Source organism: Sprattus sprattus, assembly GCF_963457725.1.
Source record: "Sprattus sprattus genome assembly, chromosome: 15".
In the NCBI taxonomy this organism is placed as follows: Eukaryota; Metazoa; Chordata; class Actinopteri; order Clupeiformes; family Clupeidae; genus Sprattus; species Sprattus sprattus.
Window position 1 is genome coordinate 22404761 of NC_137913.1, and position 18902 is coordinate 22423662.

General features: G+C 40.9%; 2 protein-coding genes across 5 annotated transcripts; one reads left to right on the forward strand and one right to left on the reverse strand.

Annotated features, from left to right (window-relative positions):
* The first annotated feature begins 3052 nt into the window (after positions 1-3052).
* pias2 (protein inhibitor of activated STAT, 2) lies at positions 3053-11505 on the forward strand. Of its 4 annotated transcripts, none has more exons than XM_080852842.1 (14): positions 3053-3082; positions 4875-5331; positions 5418-5505; positions 5601-5651; positions 5777-5867; positions 5959-6093; positions 6275-6380; positions 7287-7360; positions 7462-7622; positions 7706-7839; positions 7965-8142; positions 8352-8491; positions 8611-8648; positions 10475-11505. In XM_080852842.1, the coding sequence occupies exons 1-14, from the start codon at positions 3059-3061 to the stop codon at positions 10670-10672; spliced, it is 1875 nt and encodes a 624-aa protein (XP_080708968.1). In that variant the 5' UTR covers positions 3053-3058; the 3' UTR covers positions 10673-11505. The 4 variants fall into 4 exon arrangements, with proteins under 4 accessions (XP_080708968.1, XP_080708969.1, XP_080708971.1 ...); XM_080852843.1 differs by having other exon boundaries at positions 10478-11505; XM_080852845.1 differs by lacking the exon at positions 3053-3082 and adding an exon at positions 3353-3551.
* Positions 11506-11987: 482 nt separating this feature from the next.
* Positions 11988-18857, reverse strand: eef2l2 (eukaryotic translation elongation factor 2, like 2). The gene is made up of 16 exons (XM_080852841.1): positions 18798-18857; positions 18337-18412; positions 17369-17583; positions 16751-16932; positions 15845-16056; positions 15317-15492; positions 15009-15114; positions 14766-14879; positions 14523-14661; positions 14162-14357; positions 13729-13987; positions 13531-13638; positions 13083-13436; positions 12769-12951; positions 12484-12616; positions 11988-12372 (listed from the first exon to the last, which is right to left on the reverse strand). Exons 2-16 carry the CDS (start codon positions 18337-18339, stop codon positions 12179-12181), a joined length of 2574 nt encoding a protein of 857 aa, XP_080708967.1. The 5' UTR covers positions 18340-18412; positions 18798-18857; the 3' UTR covers positions 11988-12178.
* Positions 18858-18902: the final 45 nt, after the last annotated feature.

The following is an 18902-nucleotide window of genomic DNA, read 5'->3' on the forward strand; positions in this document are numbered from 1 at the left end:
TTCAGATGGGCAAAGGTTAAAGGCACCCAGTGCAACTTTCGAGGCTTAAAAATAAACATTCAATTTCTAGTCTTTTTAACAAGTAGTAAGTTTCAATAATTCCATACCATTACATATCGATATTTAAGGAGCAAAGATGAGACGTCGTTGTGTGGTGAGAACTGATAGAAAATCGTAAACAAAAACAATGGGCGCCATTTTTTTTATTTATTGAGACCTCCAAAAAATAAAGCAGGATTCCAGTCAATGGAAAAAAGGCGTCTCTCCACCGGCGATTGTTGTTGTTTACGATTTTCTATCAGTTCTCACCACACAACGATGTCTCATCTTTGCTCCTTGAAGGTCGATATGTAATGGTATGGAGTTATTGAAACTTGTGTAAAAAAGACTAGAAATTGAATGTTTATTTTTCATTGAATGTTTATATAAAGTTGCACTGGGAGCCTTTAAGAGAAGTTGTAAAGAAATTCTGAGTCATTTATTTAACTTAATTCAATTGTTTGGGCCTTGGGGATGAATTCAATTCTCACAATAATCTTCATAATTTATAGAACTGAAATTATTGTGCTCTATATTTAAACCCAAGCAAGCAACTACAGACCTGCTTGGATCTGATGAGCATCATTTCTGTGCAATAGGCTAATAAAACTGCTACAGTAAATATACATTTTAATGTATTCAGTCTTCTTCACCTTTGAATTGCTACTGATATCCTTTTTTTTATTTCCCTCTTCCCCATTCAAAGTAGCATTACAGCTTGGTCCCATTACTACGTATGTTACGAGGTACAGTATTACGATACAGCCCAAACCTGTACATGGCAAATCCCTGTCGGTAAAAGTTTTTTTTTGTTGTTGTTGTAAATGTAAAGCAATTGGTTGCAGCAGTTCGTTTATCAGAGCATACTGTAGACTGTAAAAATAATGAAAGTATATTTTCTAGGCCTAGTCTACATTATTCTACATATTTCGATCTCTAGGTTTTCTTATCAAAATTAAAATGCTTCCAGATTTGTACCCTAGTGATAACGTTATATATAAATATTTACCGAGCACTTATACTTTGTTTCAGTCATTTATTGTGTCGGTTTGATACATTGTCATTGTTTTTCTTGTGTTTAGTCCACTACAAAATATTTTAAAAGCAAAGTTCTCTTCCAGTTTTTGGGTCGGCGAATCCTATCAATGTATTAATTACAGTGCATGAAATGCCCTGTATTGTTATTCCTAGGCTTCTTCTTCTTCTTCTTCTTCTTCTTCTTCTTCTTCTTCTTCTTATTCTTGTTACCTTTTTCTGCGATTAATTCAGCCCGAACCACTTAACGTAGAAACTTCATTCAAACTTTGTCGCGTAGGTCTTGTAAACGACACTTATGCTATGTATTTTTCACTTTTCTAAACTTTATACTTTTTAAGATATTAAAGAAAAACGAATATAAATTTCTCCCATTGACTTACATTGGGCCATTATGACATCATAATAGGGTCTTTAAACTGGCTTGCACCTGTGCTTTACTCTGCCGTGCTAAGGCAAAAGACCGTAACTTCAAGTTTGGTCAAAAATGAGTTTTTGACGTATTTGTAAAATATTAGCAGTAATTAAACAAATGTACTGATATTAAATGTACTACTAACATGCCATTATCAAATTAAAGCCAGTGACATCAGTATTTTGGTTGATTTCACGATGTATAGGCTACCGACAGTTAGCATACCAAGCTAGGTAGCATTACCATTAGAATTGCATGGCAGATATGCTAAGCTATCGGGCTATTCCCCCACCCAGTGCCTGTGGCTAGTCCGAAAAAGGTGCATCTAAATCGGGTAACTTCGCTTGGCGAGCGGGGGCATGTGGAGGGGGAAAATGGGCCTCATTCTCTATCGTTCTCTCTCTCTCTCTCTCACACACACACACACACACCCCAATGGACTGACATAGATGTTTTATGTGTTTCATGTGACAATTCAAGTTCATTGTTTTATGTGCTTAATGTGATAATTCAATGGTGTGTGTGTGTGTGTGTGTGTGTGTGTGTGTGTGTGTGTGTGTGTGTGTGTGTGATAATCATTGTATTGGTAATTGTGATAAATGAAATAGTATTACTACTGATTAATTAATAGGGTCATTATTCCATTGTTATCATACCACTGAGCTTTAAGAAGTTACTGCCTTCTGCCTTAGTATGCTTCACTGACACCTGTGCCAAATCCAAAGAACCTCTTCTCTCTCTGTCCCTCTCAATTTAACTGTAACTAGGAACATTAAGACACCATCCATTCTCTATTTTTTTTCTCTCCATCTCTCCATCTTTCTCTCTGTCAACTTTCTCTCACACTCAATCTCTCTTCTTCACTCCATTTTTATCTCCTTTTTTCAATATTTTCACTCTCTCTTTATCTCTTCATCCAGAGCCACTCTTGTTCACTCTTCTTTCCTTCTTCCACTCTTCTTTCCTTTCTTATTTTCTTCTTCCATTTTTCTTTCCTTCTTCCACTCTTCTTGCCTTTCTTTTTTCCTTCATCCACTCTTCTTTCCTTCTTCCACTTTTCTTTCCTTTCTTCACTCTTCTTTCCTTCTTACACTCTTCTTTCCTTTCTTCTTTCCTTCTTTCACTCTTCTTTCTTTCCTTATTTCCTTCTTCCACTCTTCTTTCCTTCCTTCACTCTTCTTTCCTTTCTTCTTTCATTATTTCACTCTTCTTTCTTTTCTTCTTTCCTTCTTCCACTCTTCTTTCCTTTCTTCACTCTTCTTTCTTTTCTTCTTTCCTTCTTTCACTCTTCTTTCCTTTCTTCTTTCCCTCTTCCACTCTTCTCTCCTTTCTTCACTCTTCTTTCCTTTTGTCTTTCCTTCTTCCACTTTTCTTTCCTTTCTTCACTCTTCTTTCCTTCTTACACTCTTCTTTCCTTTCTTCTTTCCTTCTTTCACTCTTCTTTCTTTTCTTCTTCCTTTCTTAACCTTTGCATTTCATGCACTGGTATTTCCTTCAGGAAATGCATTTTCTAGTTTATTACTTGATCACGTGTGCCGCAGCGGCGTTTAGGATGACCACAGCCAGAAAATGGCGGATGTTGAGGAGTTACGGGTAGGCGAAAGTGTTATGACAGCTAGCGACTGTAATGCTTTATTTCAAGTTAACAGTGCTCTGTTGTAAGTTGAGAACATTATTTTTTAATTTACAAAGATGATAGCTGTGCACTTTTCACCTAAGGGAAGATGAGGTTCAGGGTTTGCTATCAGGCGGTCACCTTTAGGCCAGTGTGAAAGAAGAAATGTTCATATGTATCACAGGGTTAGCTAGCTATCTAGCAAGATAGCTATCTGCTTAGCTAAAGGTAGACAACTTAGTTTGAATAGTTTGCCCGAAAAACGTAACTAGTCTATCTGTCTTCAGCAAAATTATATGGTGAGGTCGCTAACGTTGAGTAGTTTGCTAACCTATTTGTTGGTTACCTGTTTGATAATTCCGTGATGTCCTCGGAAATGTTTGTTAACTAGCCAGTCTTCGACACAGCTAGCAAGCTGGCAAGTTATTTTATCAACTCTAACATGTTGTAAGTTCTTCCATACGGGTTTGTTTGATGTCAGCTTGTTAATGTCGTATTTTGAAATGTCTCCGATGTGAATTGTAAGGTTAAAACTACAAATTGGTCTTGCATGTTTTGGTTTATTTTTCCCTGGGTGTTCTTTTTAGCGGACTAGCCAAACACAGACTCTGCGACTTAGCAGTGCTATTTAGCCAGGTATAATGATAACAAGCCAGCATGCCTCTACCGTTACTGTGTTTACCTAGACGTATCTTAAAATATTTTGTCTTGTTAGCATGATGTCTAGATTAGAGATACATTTCAACAAGATTCATGCGGGAAAATCTAGCAGGCAACTTTGCTTTTTTTGATAAGATAGCCAGCTCTGCCATTGTTTACATGTGAGCATCAATACTTAGCTTGCTAGCTTTAACAATTGTATTAGCCTGCTATCCTGGTGACAGGCATTTGTTTATCTAATACTAAAATCTTGTTTAAATATGGGCAGTACTGGTATCACTATATCCAAGCAAGCCAGCTTAACTGTAAAATGTTTAGGTGACTTAACGTTAGTGCAAACCAGGTCATAGAAACTTCAGTAAATGTGATGGGGTCAACATGTTTGTTGGGGGTAGGCTGCAGGGGGTCTCTTTGTCTTGTTAGTTGGTTGTCTTTCAGGCATGTCCGCTGACGATGTGAGTGTTTTTGTCTGGAACATGATACTGTAAAATCCTTTCCCAATTGATCTGGTATCTTATTGATTGACTTCTGGAATTCTAGAACAAAAGCTGTGTGATGTCTAAATCTCTCATTGTTTATCTAATGGGCTTTGGACTTTATTCTTAACATTTTAGATGCATTTAGGTCACATTTGTTAAGGATTTAAAAAAGAAAAATGGATAGACACGTAAGAACAATCAAGCATGGACCATATAATGAAGGGTTAGTCGGGGTTTTCTTACTCTTCTGTGGGATTTCGAAACGGGATTGTTTGGGAGGGTTGTGGTCACTGTCATTCAGATTCTGGGCTGATGTTCGTGGGGTCTTGTACTCTCCAAAAGTTGTAATCCTCCATGTTCTCTTTATACTTAAGCTATGTAGTTTTGACTTGCACATTCTCACAACTAATAATGTGTTTGAGAAAATATGAAACTGTGAATTTGGATGATATTTATACAGTGTAAGAACTTACTTTCTGTTTTGTCATTTTACTATCTAAAAAATAGATTTGCTTTTGTTATCCCCTATCCCTATGTTTGCTGTGGTTTCAGTAGTCATGTAGTCAGGTTTCAGCGTTTGAATGTCTATTAATGCAATGTCTCTGTGTTCATTTCATGTTTGTTTTTGCAGAGCATGGTATCAAGTTTCCGAGTTTCCGAGCTACAAGTGTTGTTGGGCTTTGCTGGACAGAACAAAAGTGGTCCCAAGCACGAACTTCTCGTGAGGGCCTTACACTTGCTAAAACGTGGATGCAGCCTGGCAGTGCAAGTCAGAATTAAAGACCTGTACAGACGACGTTATTCAAGGGCAATTGATAGTCTTCCTGATTTGGCAGCCTATAAATCAAACCTGCAGAGCTACTTCCAGGCAGAGGCAGAGGCGTCAGCAGTTCCCACTGACCTCTCTGGTTCTGGCCACCTGGACCTGGTGCATCACAGCCCAGATTCCTCAGTCTGTCCGGAAACGAAGCCAAGGATGAATATGCAACAGGGCACCCCGCTCATGCCCCCTGTGCACCCTGACGTGCAGATGAAGACACTTCCTTTCTACGATGTCCTGGATGTCCTGATCAAGCCCTCTAGTTTGGGTAATTGTTAGCCACACTTATGCTTCTTCAGCACTGTATGATCGTGATGGTCTACAAATATTGATTAAATGTCTTGCTATTTGCAGGCCCGTGTACTACCCAGAGATTCCACCAAGAGAAGTATTTCATTTTTGCCTTGACTCCACAGCAAGTCAGAGAAGTTTGCATCTCCCGGTAAGATCCTTTATCTAACCATCAAACCATGATCAGTTTCAGTGCTTTCAGTTCTTCACAGCTGAACCTTTATTTGCTCTTTTCATTTTGCTAAGGGATTTCCTTCCTGGTGGTAGAAGAGACTATATGGTCCAAATTCAGTTGAGGTAATACTTTGTTGTTGTGAAGGCTCATGATTACTCATTTTGCATGCCTATGATGTGAAATTATTATTATTTTACAAGTTCCTTCCTCCATTCAGTATGTTCTGTATCTGCCTTTCTTATGCCAGGTTTTGCCTTTCGGAGACTAGCTGTCCTCAAGAGGATAATTATCCCAACAGCCTATGTATCAAAGTCAATGGGAAACTCTTCCCATTACCTGTAAGTGAAACAATAAATGCCACCAATTGAAAATTGGGCATTTTGAAACCTGCCATGAATCCACTGTTTACTGTTGCTGATGTTTTTCCAGGGATTTGCCCCTCCTCCTAAAAATGGAGTGGAGCAGAAAAGACCAGGGAGGCCTTTGAATATAACATCTCTCGTCAGACTGTCGTCTGCAGTCCCCAATCAGATCTCTGTTACGTGGGCACCAGAAATCGGAAAGGTAAAAACATCTGATTCATTATTACTGTGTTATTTTGTTTTATTGTTTGCATAGTTTGTCACACACAGAAATATCTGCACATTTTATTTGAATTGATGTGATGACATTGAGAGATTAGGCCTTAGACCTTGAAAATGTTTGTTTCTTTTTAATTAATGGTCATGTCTCATCTGTTTAACAGACCTACTCCATGTCGGTGTACCTTGTGAGGCAGTTGACCTCCCCATTGCTGTTACAGAGGCTGAAAATGAAGGGGATACGGAACCCTGACCATTCACGAGCTCTGAGTAAGGGTTCTAACAATGCAAAATATTTGTCTAACTGCTCAGTATGTTATATCTTGAAAAGTGATCTTGGTAGTCTGCATTGTGCTCTGCTGCTAGGCTAAACCAAAACACGTCACCTATCCAGCTCATGTTGTTTCATGTTAAGGAGAGCTCTCTCTTTCTCACTTCAATGTGTTGTTTGCATACAGAAATAGATAAATAATTATTAGGAAATATGACTCAAATAAATCGACTATGACTAGTATGTTCTATTGTTGCTTCAAAAGGCCATAAGGAGTGCAGGAAAAGTGTAGACCATAGTTAGATTTTTTATAACTACTGTAGTGATTTGCACATGAACTGTGATTTAATGGATATTACTATTTTAGTTATACACAGGAAAGGATTGGTTGGGGACTTCCCAAAGCCTCCAATCCTCTCACTGTCAAATGCAAGTACTCATACCCTATAACCTTACCTTACCAATATAACAACTGAAGTCTACAGTCACTTCTACAGAAACCTAAACTTAAACTACAGAAACGATAGACTACAGAACTACAGAAACTGTAAAAACAGTCATTTTCTACAGTTTGTTATTAAGGTAAACAGACACAGGTCTATCTCTGCAGGGAGACACTTATAATAGCATAATGAGCCTGTCAGTGGCAAAAACAAGTGGCTAACTGACAAGGACGTTTGCCCAATAGGATAACATTGTATAGCTGTTTTGCAGTTGCAATATTGGACAGTATTCCTGTCCTTTTCCCTTGACTTGTGTTCCCTGTGGTGTTCAGTAGATGGCAGCAACATTATGAAATTGTGTGTGTCTGTAATACCGCACCTTAAGTTGTTGACAGTCTTGCTACAGTGAGTAAGTGGTGTCCACATCTGTTTTAGATTTAAAACCACTTTTCCTTTCTGCAGTTAAAGAGAAGCTCACTGCCGATCCAGACAGCGAAGTTGCCACAACCAGTTTACGAGTCTCCCTTATGTGCCCAGTAAGTGCTGCCTCCATCCATCTGGTCTCCGTATGCACACCCACTTTTGGACATTTATTACATTTTATTTACTCTTCTCATCACCCATAATTTATGTGCAGCTTGGGAAGATGCGTCTCACGGTGCCATGTCGAGCAGTGACCTGCTCCCACCTCCAGTGTTTCGACGCGGCACTCTACCTGCAGATGAATGAGAAGAAGCCCACCTGGATCTGTCCCGTGTGTGACAAGAAGGCCACTTATGACAGCCTCATTATAGATGGGTGAGCTACACGGTTATGACTTGTTGGCCATATTTAATTTGTTGTGACGAGCAGTTGTTTTAACAAGCCCTCCCCCCTCTTAGACTCTTCATGGAGATCTTGAACGATTGTTCGGATGTCGACGAAATAAAATTCCAAGAGGATGGGACGTGGTGTCCAATGAGACCAAAGAAGGAGTCCCTGAAAGTGTCGTCACCATCCATCACCAAAGTTGAAAGTGAGGAGTCCATACATTTGCTTGCAATAACAACTATCTCATGTATTCCAACATTATTCAGTTACAACTGAATCATCAATTCCACATCAAGAGTTAAAAGTAGTAACCCTATGTGTACCTGGCAGGTTCTGCACCTGTGCGGCAGTGTGCAGTGGTGCCACACGGGGAGGTGAGCAGCTCTAAGAAAGCTGATGTGATTGACCTGACCCTGGACAGCTCCTCAGAGGAAGAGGAGGAAGTGGACCCTCCCCACAAGAGACGCTGCCTTTACATGTCCAAAACTGAGGAGATGCATGGAAAGGGGTGAGCTGTCTGACAAACAACTGAAACAACCAGCTCACTCATTTTTACAGTGTGCTTTTTTGTATTAAATCATGTAATTGTTAGCATTTGGCTAGAGTGCAAATGTAGGTATATAGTTCCAAGTGTAAATAAGGAATTGATTGGGTTTCTAAGTGCGTTTAGTAGGGGAAATCTGAAGGTGTTCATGAAGTTTTGTGCTCTTTATTCAGGGTGTTGGCCTACCAGCCCTCAGCTATGCGGGTGCCAAATGTGCAGAGTCTGGACCCGTCTTACCTCTCATCCTCCTTGGCAGACTATGCAGCTCCATTCCATCACTCATCGCTGTCCAATATCCCTTCAGATATGCAAGGTTGGTAAGCCTCTGTTATCCTCTCAGTTATTGATTGTTTTTTCTCTCTTCTGCTAAATGTTGATTTAATCTCAAAGTCGGTAGAATACAACTTTATCATTTTCGTTTTTATCCTTTAGGTCTGGACTTATTTTCTTTAATTCAAGGAGACCCACAGGTATGTTATGTTTTCACTGTTATTTATAATCTTTGACCACATTCAAAGGTAAATCCTGTAACTGGGAGAAAAACAGTATACCTGTTAATTGGCTAACTATGGCATGGTCAATTATCACTTCTGAGCATGTGCTGTTAAATGATGGAGAAGTATTTACAGCCGCGGAAAAAATTAAGAGACCACTTCAAAATTATCAGTTTCTCTGGTTTTATTATTTATTGGTATGTGTTAAAGTAAAATGTACATTTTTGTTTTATTCTATAACCTACTGGCAACATTCCTACCAAATTTCAAATAAAAATATTGTCATTTAGATAATTTATTTGCAGAAAAATGACAATTGGTCAAAATAGCAAAAAAGATGCAGTGTCTTCAGATCTCGAATAATGCAAAGAAAGCAAGCTCATATTCATTTTTAAACTACACAATACTAATGCTTTAACTTAGGAAGAGTTCAGAAATCAATATTTGGTGGAATAACCTTGATTTAAAATCACAACTTTCATGTGTCTTGGCATGCTCTCCACCAGTCTTTCACATTGCCGTTGGGTGACTTTATGCTACTCCTGGCGCAAGAATTCAAGCAGCTCGGCTTCTTTTCATGGCTTGTGACCATCCATCTTCCTCTTGATCACATTTCAGAGGTTTTTTATGGGATTCAGGTCTCGAAATTGGGCTGGCCATGACAGGGTCCTGATCTGGTGGTACTCCATCCACACCTTTACTGGCCTGGCTGTGCGGCATGGAGCATTGCCCTGCTGGAAAAAACACTTCTCAGAGTTGGGGAACATTGTCAGAGCAAAAGGAAGCAAGTTTTTCTTCCGGGACAACGTTGTACTTTACCTGGCTGAGGTTTGTAAAAGACCATAAGGATTGAAAAAAAGCGGACTGGAGGGTCTTCTAGTTCGTCTTCTCTGATGAGTCCAATTTTCAGCTTTGCCCAACACATGGTCGTCTGATGGTTAGACGGAGACCTGGAGAGGCCTTCAAGCCACAGAGTCTTGCACCTACTGTGAAATTGGACTCATCAGAGAAGACGAACTTAGAAGAACCTCCAGTCCGCTTTTTTCAATCCTTATGGTCTTTTACAAACCTCAGCCAGGCAAAGTACAACGTTGTCCCGGAAGAAAAACTTGCTTCCTTTTGCTCTGACAATGTTCCCCAACTCTGAGTGTTTTTTCCAGCAGGGCAATGCTCCATGCCACACAGCCAGGCCAGTAAAGGTGTGGATGGAGTACCACCAGATCAGGACCCTGTCATGGCCCGCCCAATTTCGAGACCTGAATCCCATAAAAAACCTCTGAAATGTGATCAAGAGGAAGATGGATGGTCACAAGCCATGAAAAGAAGCCGAGCTGCTTAAATTCTTGCGCCAGGAGTAGCATAAAGTCACCCAACGGCAATGTGAAAGACTGGTGGAGAGCATGCCAAGACACATGAAAGTTGTGATTTTAAATCAAGGTTATTCCACCAAATATTGATTTCTGAACTCTTCCTAAGTTAAAGCATTAGTATTGTGTAGTTTAAAAATGAATATGAGCTTGTTTTCTTTGCATTATTCGAGATCTGAAGACACTGCATCTTTTTAGCTATTTTGACCAATTGTCATTTTTCTGCAAATAAATGATCTAAATGACAATATTTGTATTTGAAATTTGGTAGGAATGTTGCCAGTAGGTTATAGAATAAAACAAAAATGTACATTTTGCTTTAACACATACCAATAAATAGTAAAACCAGAGAAACTGATAATTTTGAAGTGGTCTCTTAATTTTTTCCGCGGCTATATGTCTTATATTTCATGTGGTGTGTTGCCCTCTGTTCAGCAGCATTACCGGGCGCCCATGTTCCTGGACAACCTCTCCAGCAGCCTCCAGAGTGCCACCACCAGTGGGAGCCTGGTGTCCTCCTCGAGTCAGTACGAGACGGTCGCCACCACACACAGCGCCAGCTCCAGCCACGAGACGGGCGTCATCACAGGGGGCACGGCTACCAGCATCTCCGACATCATCTCATTAGACTGAGGTTCAAGCAAAGCCTACTTCTCACGCTCCACTAGTCTGGAGCAGAAGGACCCCTCTAAAGATCCCCCATCATGAGGCCCAAGAGCTTATCCCGGTGTCACTCACCGCACCAGCCAAGGGTTAATCGTAATGTGACGAGGACGGTTTTGTTTTGTTTTTGTACGTTGCCTTTCTGATTGGACAGGCAGAGCTCACACGCCTTGAGTGTAAGGACGATAAATGCTGGACACATCGCGATCATGCTCAAAGCCCATGCAGCTCTGGGAATTTTCACCGCAGGCTCTCTTTGGCAGCTGTCTTTTGATTTATGCAGTGATATTTTCTCATTCTTTTGGTCCTACTTTTAGTTGTAGCAATAAAACCTGTTTTGTCATTTAAATATTGCACATTTATGTAAAAAATGTTCATGGTCCAGTTTGTGCCCTCGTTGGATGTTTTTCGTTTTTTTTAATCGTTCGTTCCTGGTTTATTTTATATGTAGATATGTGAAAAAACCTTTTGTATGACATCACATGCTATGTTGTTTTTCACCAAGAGACTTAAAGGGCCAACAGTACTTCGCTGTTGAAGCTATTCAAATAATTTTACACGCACAAAAAAAGCGTGTGTTTCCACACTACAGTTGGAAACGGCTCTTTCCTTATCCTAGCTGTATAGTGTACTTGATGGCATACTAAGAGGATACTTGACTAGTGAAGTTGGACATGACGTAACATGGGATGCCAGCTTGCACCATCACGCTGTCAAATTTGAAACATTGTAATAACATTGTGTGTACCCTCTACCAGCAAACATTATAATGTCAAAAGGGATTCAATCTGTCATAATCTGTAAAAAGCAAACAGAATGATCTGTAGTCACATGGTTATGAGCATATGTCGTTCTTATTGCATCACTGACATATGAGCGCCACATAAAATGTAACCGATTTGATAAACGGTGCCACTCCAAAAAAAATCCCAAATGTCTTACTGGATATGAGCCATGAATTTAATTACAAGTGAAAGCATGTCTACATTTAGTTGTTTTGGATAAAAAAAAATCTCACTCGAGCCCTTCTTTAAAATTGTCTATAAAATGAAATGCCCTCATTTTGTCATCATTGACTGCCTGTAACAGATTTTGTATCAGGATCAATTGGGTAATACAAGCCGTCACAAGCCTTGTCAACTTATGGAATTAACTCAATGGTTTCTGTTGTGCTTTCATAGCAATTTGTTACAAGACACAAGGTTTAAACACCATCTAGGCTAACTGTAAGCATGGAAGTCCGGTTGTCTTTATAATTATAAATTGGCCATGGAAAAACACAAAGTAAGGTGCTAAGTTTTATTTGCTGTTGATATTACAGTACTTAACACTTCTTTTTAGTTTTCTACTGTAAACGTTCACCCTTACAGTTCTGTTTTATTTTCAGTTTCTTTTTATTATTTTACATTTAACCAGTAAGATCTGCATTGATTCATTGTGGACTGTCATGAGATTCATTGTGGACTGTCATGGTGATCACAGTTTGTCCAGGAAGTTGTCGAGAGCTGGGATTCCTTCCTTCAAGCCCTTGCGTTTACGTGTCTCGGTCACAACCTGGCATGGCTTGCTAGCAACGTCCCAGGGATCACCTGGGAGAATCTGCCAGTGGTCAAAGACGCATTGGGGGAAAGCTTGGCCACCTGTGTTGGACCTCAAGTCTGCTGTGAACCCTGTTGGAAAATAAATATTTATATGTAACATGCTTGAAGTCTTATGTCATGCACTTTTCTTGCCTTCATCTCACCGTTTGGGGATGACTGGTAGTACATGATCAAACTTACCGAATGACTCGTTTACAGGGAGGTAGGCCTTGACAATAAAAATAGGCGTTCCTGCAACTTGGGACTCCTCAAACACGTGCCCTCGTTTCCTATTCAGCACACCGTAGATTCCTCCAACAACTTGCTCTGGACACTATAAAGACAAAAGGAAGATCAATTTAACAGCAATATATATGCCTCTATATGCATCTATATGTACTTGAATCCCTGTCCTGGTACTTTTAAAGTACTTCACACATTGTACATAAGGTGTAGGTGTATGTGTGCCACACTGATGGAACTGACCTGGATCTCCACCAGATAAATGGGTTCCATCAGCCTTGGTTGTGCTGTCAACGCAGACGCGTACAGAACCCTGCGGGCTGTGGGAATGATCTGGCCACCACCTCTATGGATGGCATCAGCATGGAGAGTTACATCATGAATGTCGAATCGCACAGCACGCATGTTCTCCTCACAGAGGACACCCTAAAAGATGAGAACGTGCATGCGTTAAGAGCCTGTCCTCAACAAACACTGAGATATGGATAACATTGATCACATCATTGTAGAGAATGTATGCTGAAATATTATTTTGAAATGGTGTGTGTCTAACTCACTTCTTTGGTTGCCCACTGGAAACCTGCCACGACGCTGTCTTTGATCTCATTCAGGTACTGAACTCCCTTGGTCACATCCATCAAGAGGTTGGGTCCAGTACCGTCAGGGCCAAAGCACCAAATCTTGCGAGCCTCTGCCACATCCCACTCATACTTATCAGCCAGGAAACGAGCACGCGTTTTCAGCTCCTGTCGTGGGGCCACGTCGCCCTTGTCAATGTCCTCGGCCAACCCATCGGGGAAAGGTCTGGCCTTCATGTACACGCGGTTGTGTTTGTTGGGGGATTTGGACAGGCAAACTTGATCGGAGTCCTCGCTCACTGTCTCACGGTATGACACTACTGGGTCAGATTTCTGTAAAGAATAAAGAAATGATGACAGCTCTGGTTAATGCTTTTCATCTGTCATGACCTAATTTCAAATTGAGGTACACAATACGTTTTCCAACCTTGAGAGGAATACAGGCATGGTCTTCCTCAAGATCCTTTAAGCAGATCTCCAGATGCAACTCCCCAGCACCAGCCACAATGTGTTCACCAGACTCCTCAATGATACACTGAAGACGAATCAGAAGAAGAATTCACTTCAACATCTCAACATATGTTTTACCTATATGACCAGGCTACAGGCATTTCATCCTACTAACCTGAACCATAGGGTCAGACTTGGCCAGGCGCTTAAGGCCCTCCACCAGCTTGGGCAGGTCAGCGGGGTTCTTGGCCTCCACAGCCACTCTCACCACAGGACTGACACTGAACTTCATGACGCGCATGTTGTGTGCGTGCTCAAATGTGCTGATGGTGCCTGTCTTCACTAGGTACTGATCAACTCCAACCAGACCAACAATGTTTCCACAGGGCACATCCTCGATGGGCTCCGTATAACGTCCCATCATGAGAATGGTTCTGTGTTAAGAGGAATCAGGAGATGTTTGTTGGAGAATGGCTCAAAAGACTAATGGCTACCCTAATGTTCTGTAAGTTAAACGCAAAAGTTAACAACACACTCTGTTCTTTACATGAAGCAGATAATACTGGCAATTTCGATTTGTATGTGGTCTTAGATTCTAGAGGACAAACCTCTGGATTGGCTTCAAATACAGATCCTCCTTCTTGCCAGGTGTGTAGTTTGGCCCCATGATGCGAACTTTCTGCCCTGTGCTAACCGTGCCAGAGAAGACACGACCAAAGGCATAGAACCGGCCCTTGTCGGTGGTGGGCACCATTTTGGAAATGTACATCATCAGAGGGGCTTTGGCATCACAGTTTTTAACACCTGTTGGAAAACAATATGGGCACATTTGGGTTTGTAAAATGGTAAATGGTACCCTATAGCTCTCCAGTCTAGTTTATTTTGAATGAGTTACAATGACCGTGGAGAATCAGTGTTAGCGTGTCTGGTCATATCAGGCTAGGTAAATCAGACTAGGGCTGCACTCACCCATTGCAGCCTCGTCGTCTAAGGGACCCTCATAGAGCAGCTCGCAGCGGTACTTCTGGGCTGTGACGGGTGAAGGCAGGTGAATGGTGATCATCTGGAGGAGGGCATCACCTGCTGGCAGCCAGCGACGCATAACCGCCTGGAGGGCAGAAGCCGCCCAGCGTAAAGAAAGACTGTTAATGTCTATACACGTTGATGCATACCAATGTCAGTTTTAGAGAACTTTTTTTCTTTCATGCTCACCTTGAGAAGTTGTTTCCCTTCTTTTTCCCTGTCCTCGGCATCAAGCTTCACGTCAAGTTTCTCAATTAGCTTCGCGATTTCCTCCTTCTTGAAACCCATGATGGCATCGAAAACCTTCACAAAACAAAACAAAGGAATTAGTGAATTTTCATTGGGAAAGGTTAAGGCCAGTGTTATCCAAAGCAGAAACTGATTCAGCAGGATGATATGGGTGTTTCAGTAAATGGTTAGTTAAACACAGACCTTAAAAATAGGATCCAAGACAAGTTGGCAGAATGTGCGAGGGATTTTCTTGCCCTCTGCATTGGTGTCGGTTTTGCAGAACTTCCCATTAGATGGATCAAAGTATCTAAACGAACCATTAAATATGAACAATGAAACACTAAAAATGTATTACTCATTAAGATAAAGCACTAGCACATTAACCACCAACACCTTAGTCACTATGATGAAATTTGACTAAACGTGTGTGTATGTTATGTAAATGAAAACCACCACTGAACACATACCATTGTACACATTATTTTAGAATATTTATAACTAAAACATACTTGTCTCCCCAGAGCTTCTTCATCATGTCCTCCACTTTCCTGGCACGCTCTGCGGGTGGGAGTGGGGCTTTCTTGGCAGCAAATTTGCCCACGTACATCTCTGCAAACTGCTTCAGAGTGAATGCCCAGCCATGAAGACCTGAGCCAAATCCAACTGTTCCCTCCACAGGGTCAACCTGGAGTTCAGACAGGAGCCAAGATGCAGGAATCACAAATTATTATACATACTATGAACATAGGAGACTACAAGCCTCTGGTTTATGAATCATCTTAATATCTAGACTAATAGGTCAGCTCTAATCTCGTAGCTGCCTTGCAATGCCATTACTTGTTGTATGGATAGGAGAAAAAAAATGTGTTTAATACTTAATGAAACATACACATTTTAGTGCATGACTGTGTTTGCTTGTAAAATATTAAACATTTAAAAAAAACAATAGAGTAAATGAATGTACACTTTCATGAAGGATAAGCTTGATAGTGGCTTTTGGACAGTGGTGTAAAGGCTGCTTATTCAGAGCTGCTGACCATGATTTTGCCCATTATACCAGCCTCCCCCTCTCCATAGGTAGCGATGATGACGTTCACATTCTCCACAATGCGCTGGAAGGTCTGGAAAAGTTCATCTGTTCCCAACTGCAGCTCAAGCAAGGCACGGTCCATCTTGTTCATCATCAGGACAGGCTTGATCCTCTCTGCGATGGCCTGCCTCAAAACAGTCTCCGTTTGCACACAAACACCTACCAGAGATGAAGAGAGAGAGACAGAGAAAGAGAGAGAGAGAGAGAGAGAGAGAAAGAGAGAGACAGAGAGAGAGAGGGAGAAAGAGAGAGAGATTGGGGATGACAGTTATGAGTTTAAATATTTTATATGTTGCTATAATTTGTATAAATACAAATATTGGTTGATTTTATGCTCAGCCTAAATTTCGGTTTAAATTTAGCGAAGCAGTGATCCAGTTCATTTGCGATGATCTTTTGATCATGTGAGATGCAGTGCACCTTTCCCATGCTGATAATGAGCAGCTTCTCAATACCAATCTGACAGTCATCTGAAAGCTTTTTTTATCCAGTTAGTTTGCATAAATACAAGTTAGTTGATCTTACCACAGCAAATGTAATACTCAGCCCAAATCTCAGTTGGTATTGAGGGAGGAAGAAGTTGTCACAGTGCAGTGATCCAGTTTACTTGTGATGATCTATTGATCATCTGTGATGCAGTGCACCTTTCCCGTGCTGATAATATGCAAATTCTCAATACCAATCTGTCAGTCATCTAAAAGCTTTTTTTACCCAAATATATGCCAACAGCATCGTGTTCAGTGCACTACTGTGTGACACATGCATGTCTTGTTTGCTTAGCAGTATGAGAGGCTGAAGGCTTACAGTGCACAGCTATAGCACACACATAACCCGCAGGCCAGTACCATCATACCTGATACACAGTCTACTACTACAAGAGCACCGTCAGTGACGCGCAGAGCAGCAGTCACTTCGGAGGAGAAATCGACGTGACCAGGAGAGTCAATCAGGTTAATGAGGAAACCAGAGCCATCCTTGCATTGTTTGATGAAGCCCAAGTCATTTTCACTGAGCTCATAGTACAGAGAAATTGCTCTGCAGGGAGGGGTGACACATAACAGGACTGTTAACCGCAGACAAGGTGCGGCGACGTCAACAACAGAAATTATTTGGGGGTTTTCTTAAATTCTTAATGTATGGGTGACCTGTGGACAAAATATGTTGTATCCCTGTTCTATACAAGCCTGTACATTAAAAGGTTTATTGTCACACAGTTTGTAACTTTTCATATAGGCCTATATGTTGTTCATATGTTGTTCATTATTTGTCAACATAAAATGTAAAACAGGGCAATAAAATGACCCATACTGTTCTAGAAAATGACAAGTAATAACCTTGTGAAACAGTAATGTTTACTATAAACAACATACAGTCAATCCACACTCCTTTGATGAAGTGATGTCATATTTCACGTGTTGACCACGTTAACCCCTCGACTAGACGCCCCTTTTAATGCTGATAAAACACCTACGTGGACTTGATGGTGATACATCTCTCTTGTTCATCTTTCCTTGTGTCAGTGAATCTGGTCTCCCCAGCGCGACCCGAGGCGATGATTCCAGCCTTGGACACCAGGGAATCGGTTAGGGTCGATTTTCCATGGTCCACATGAGCGATCACAGACATGTTCCTAATGTTGGACTTTTTGTCCATGATCTCCCGGATCTGGTCTACTGTAAAGTTCACCTGAGGACGAATAACGAGCAATATAACATAAGAGGGTACACTTGCCGTGGGGGTGCTATTTCATCCACCTTTAATAATTAGTCTGTAACGGACTGCTCTGTTTTGCAGACTATTTGCTGAATATATGCCGCAGTATCTCGTACAATCCATCCCTATGGCTACTCCACGTCAAGAACCAAGATAATTTGTCTTTCAAAAACATAAACATGGCCAGTGGGGTATCATTATATCTCAGATTTCACTTGCCCAATCTGTGGACATGTAACTTTAATACGCACATCTCCTGGAACAGTGGGCGTCAACGGACTATTTATAACAGGGGGTAACGCTATTCCAATGTCTATATTGGCCGCATGGACAGGCCTCAAACCAAAAGCAAGTGTAGCTTAAATAAAACTAAATATGTGGGCACATTTGGACGCGATGGTGTTTTGAAATTCTTTATTCGAAATTGACAGTTTGGTCTAAATGATCGATCACTATTTCATGATCATCCAAATAATTTGGCAACACATTCATTTGTTTTTGTGCATTAGTTTCGTAACTATTTGGCAATCAAAAGCATAAATCCTTCATAAAATTGTATCCAGGCTCAAGTTCAATCCACACGCATGTTGCATATAATTACGTCATTAATAGAACTAGATAGCCACGGCCAGGGTGTTCGGGTTTCCAAAAACACGCGTACCACTTTAAGAATTAACATAGCATATCAAATGCAATAATTTAAGTAATTTCAATAATATGTCTCACCATTTTGGCTGTTGGTTCCCCGGTTCAAGACAGCCTCAGTTGCAGATACCTGATGGTGTACCTCTCCGTCGGAGGACTGCGGGGGAAAGAGAGAGAATATGACGTAGAATCTCAGTTTAAGCAGCTGCGACACGCCGGACATCGAGGGTCATGTGGAGTAAGTCATATGGATCAGTATCCAAAAGTGAACCAACCTGACAATGAAGAAGTAGCTGCCACAAAACATTAACAAGTGAATCAGTGAACAAGATTCACAGTTCCATCCGAACATTATTTTTAATGAGGTCTCATGTCTTAGTAGCCAATGTCGATTTTCACTGCGTAGGCTATTCGCATAAGTCTGTACCATCATAATACATATGCATATATGTACAACTTAGAGTGGTAAAAACAATTTTACCAATAGGTCTGAGAGGAAAGAATACATGTAGTAGAGTATGTAGTGTATTGGAGATCTTTACCTGTACAAACACTGCTCGAGAACTTCAGCAATAAGCTTCCTGTAAGTAAAACACGTCGCAATACTCTGTTGTGCCGCTCATACAGTCCGTTACCTCTGTCCACCA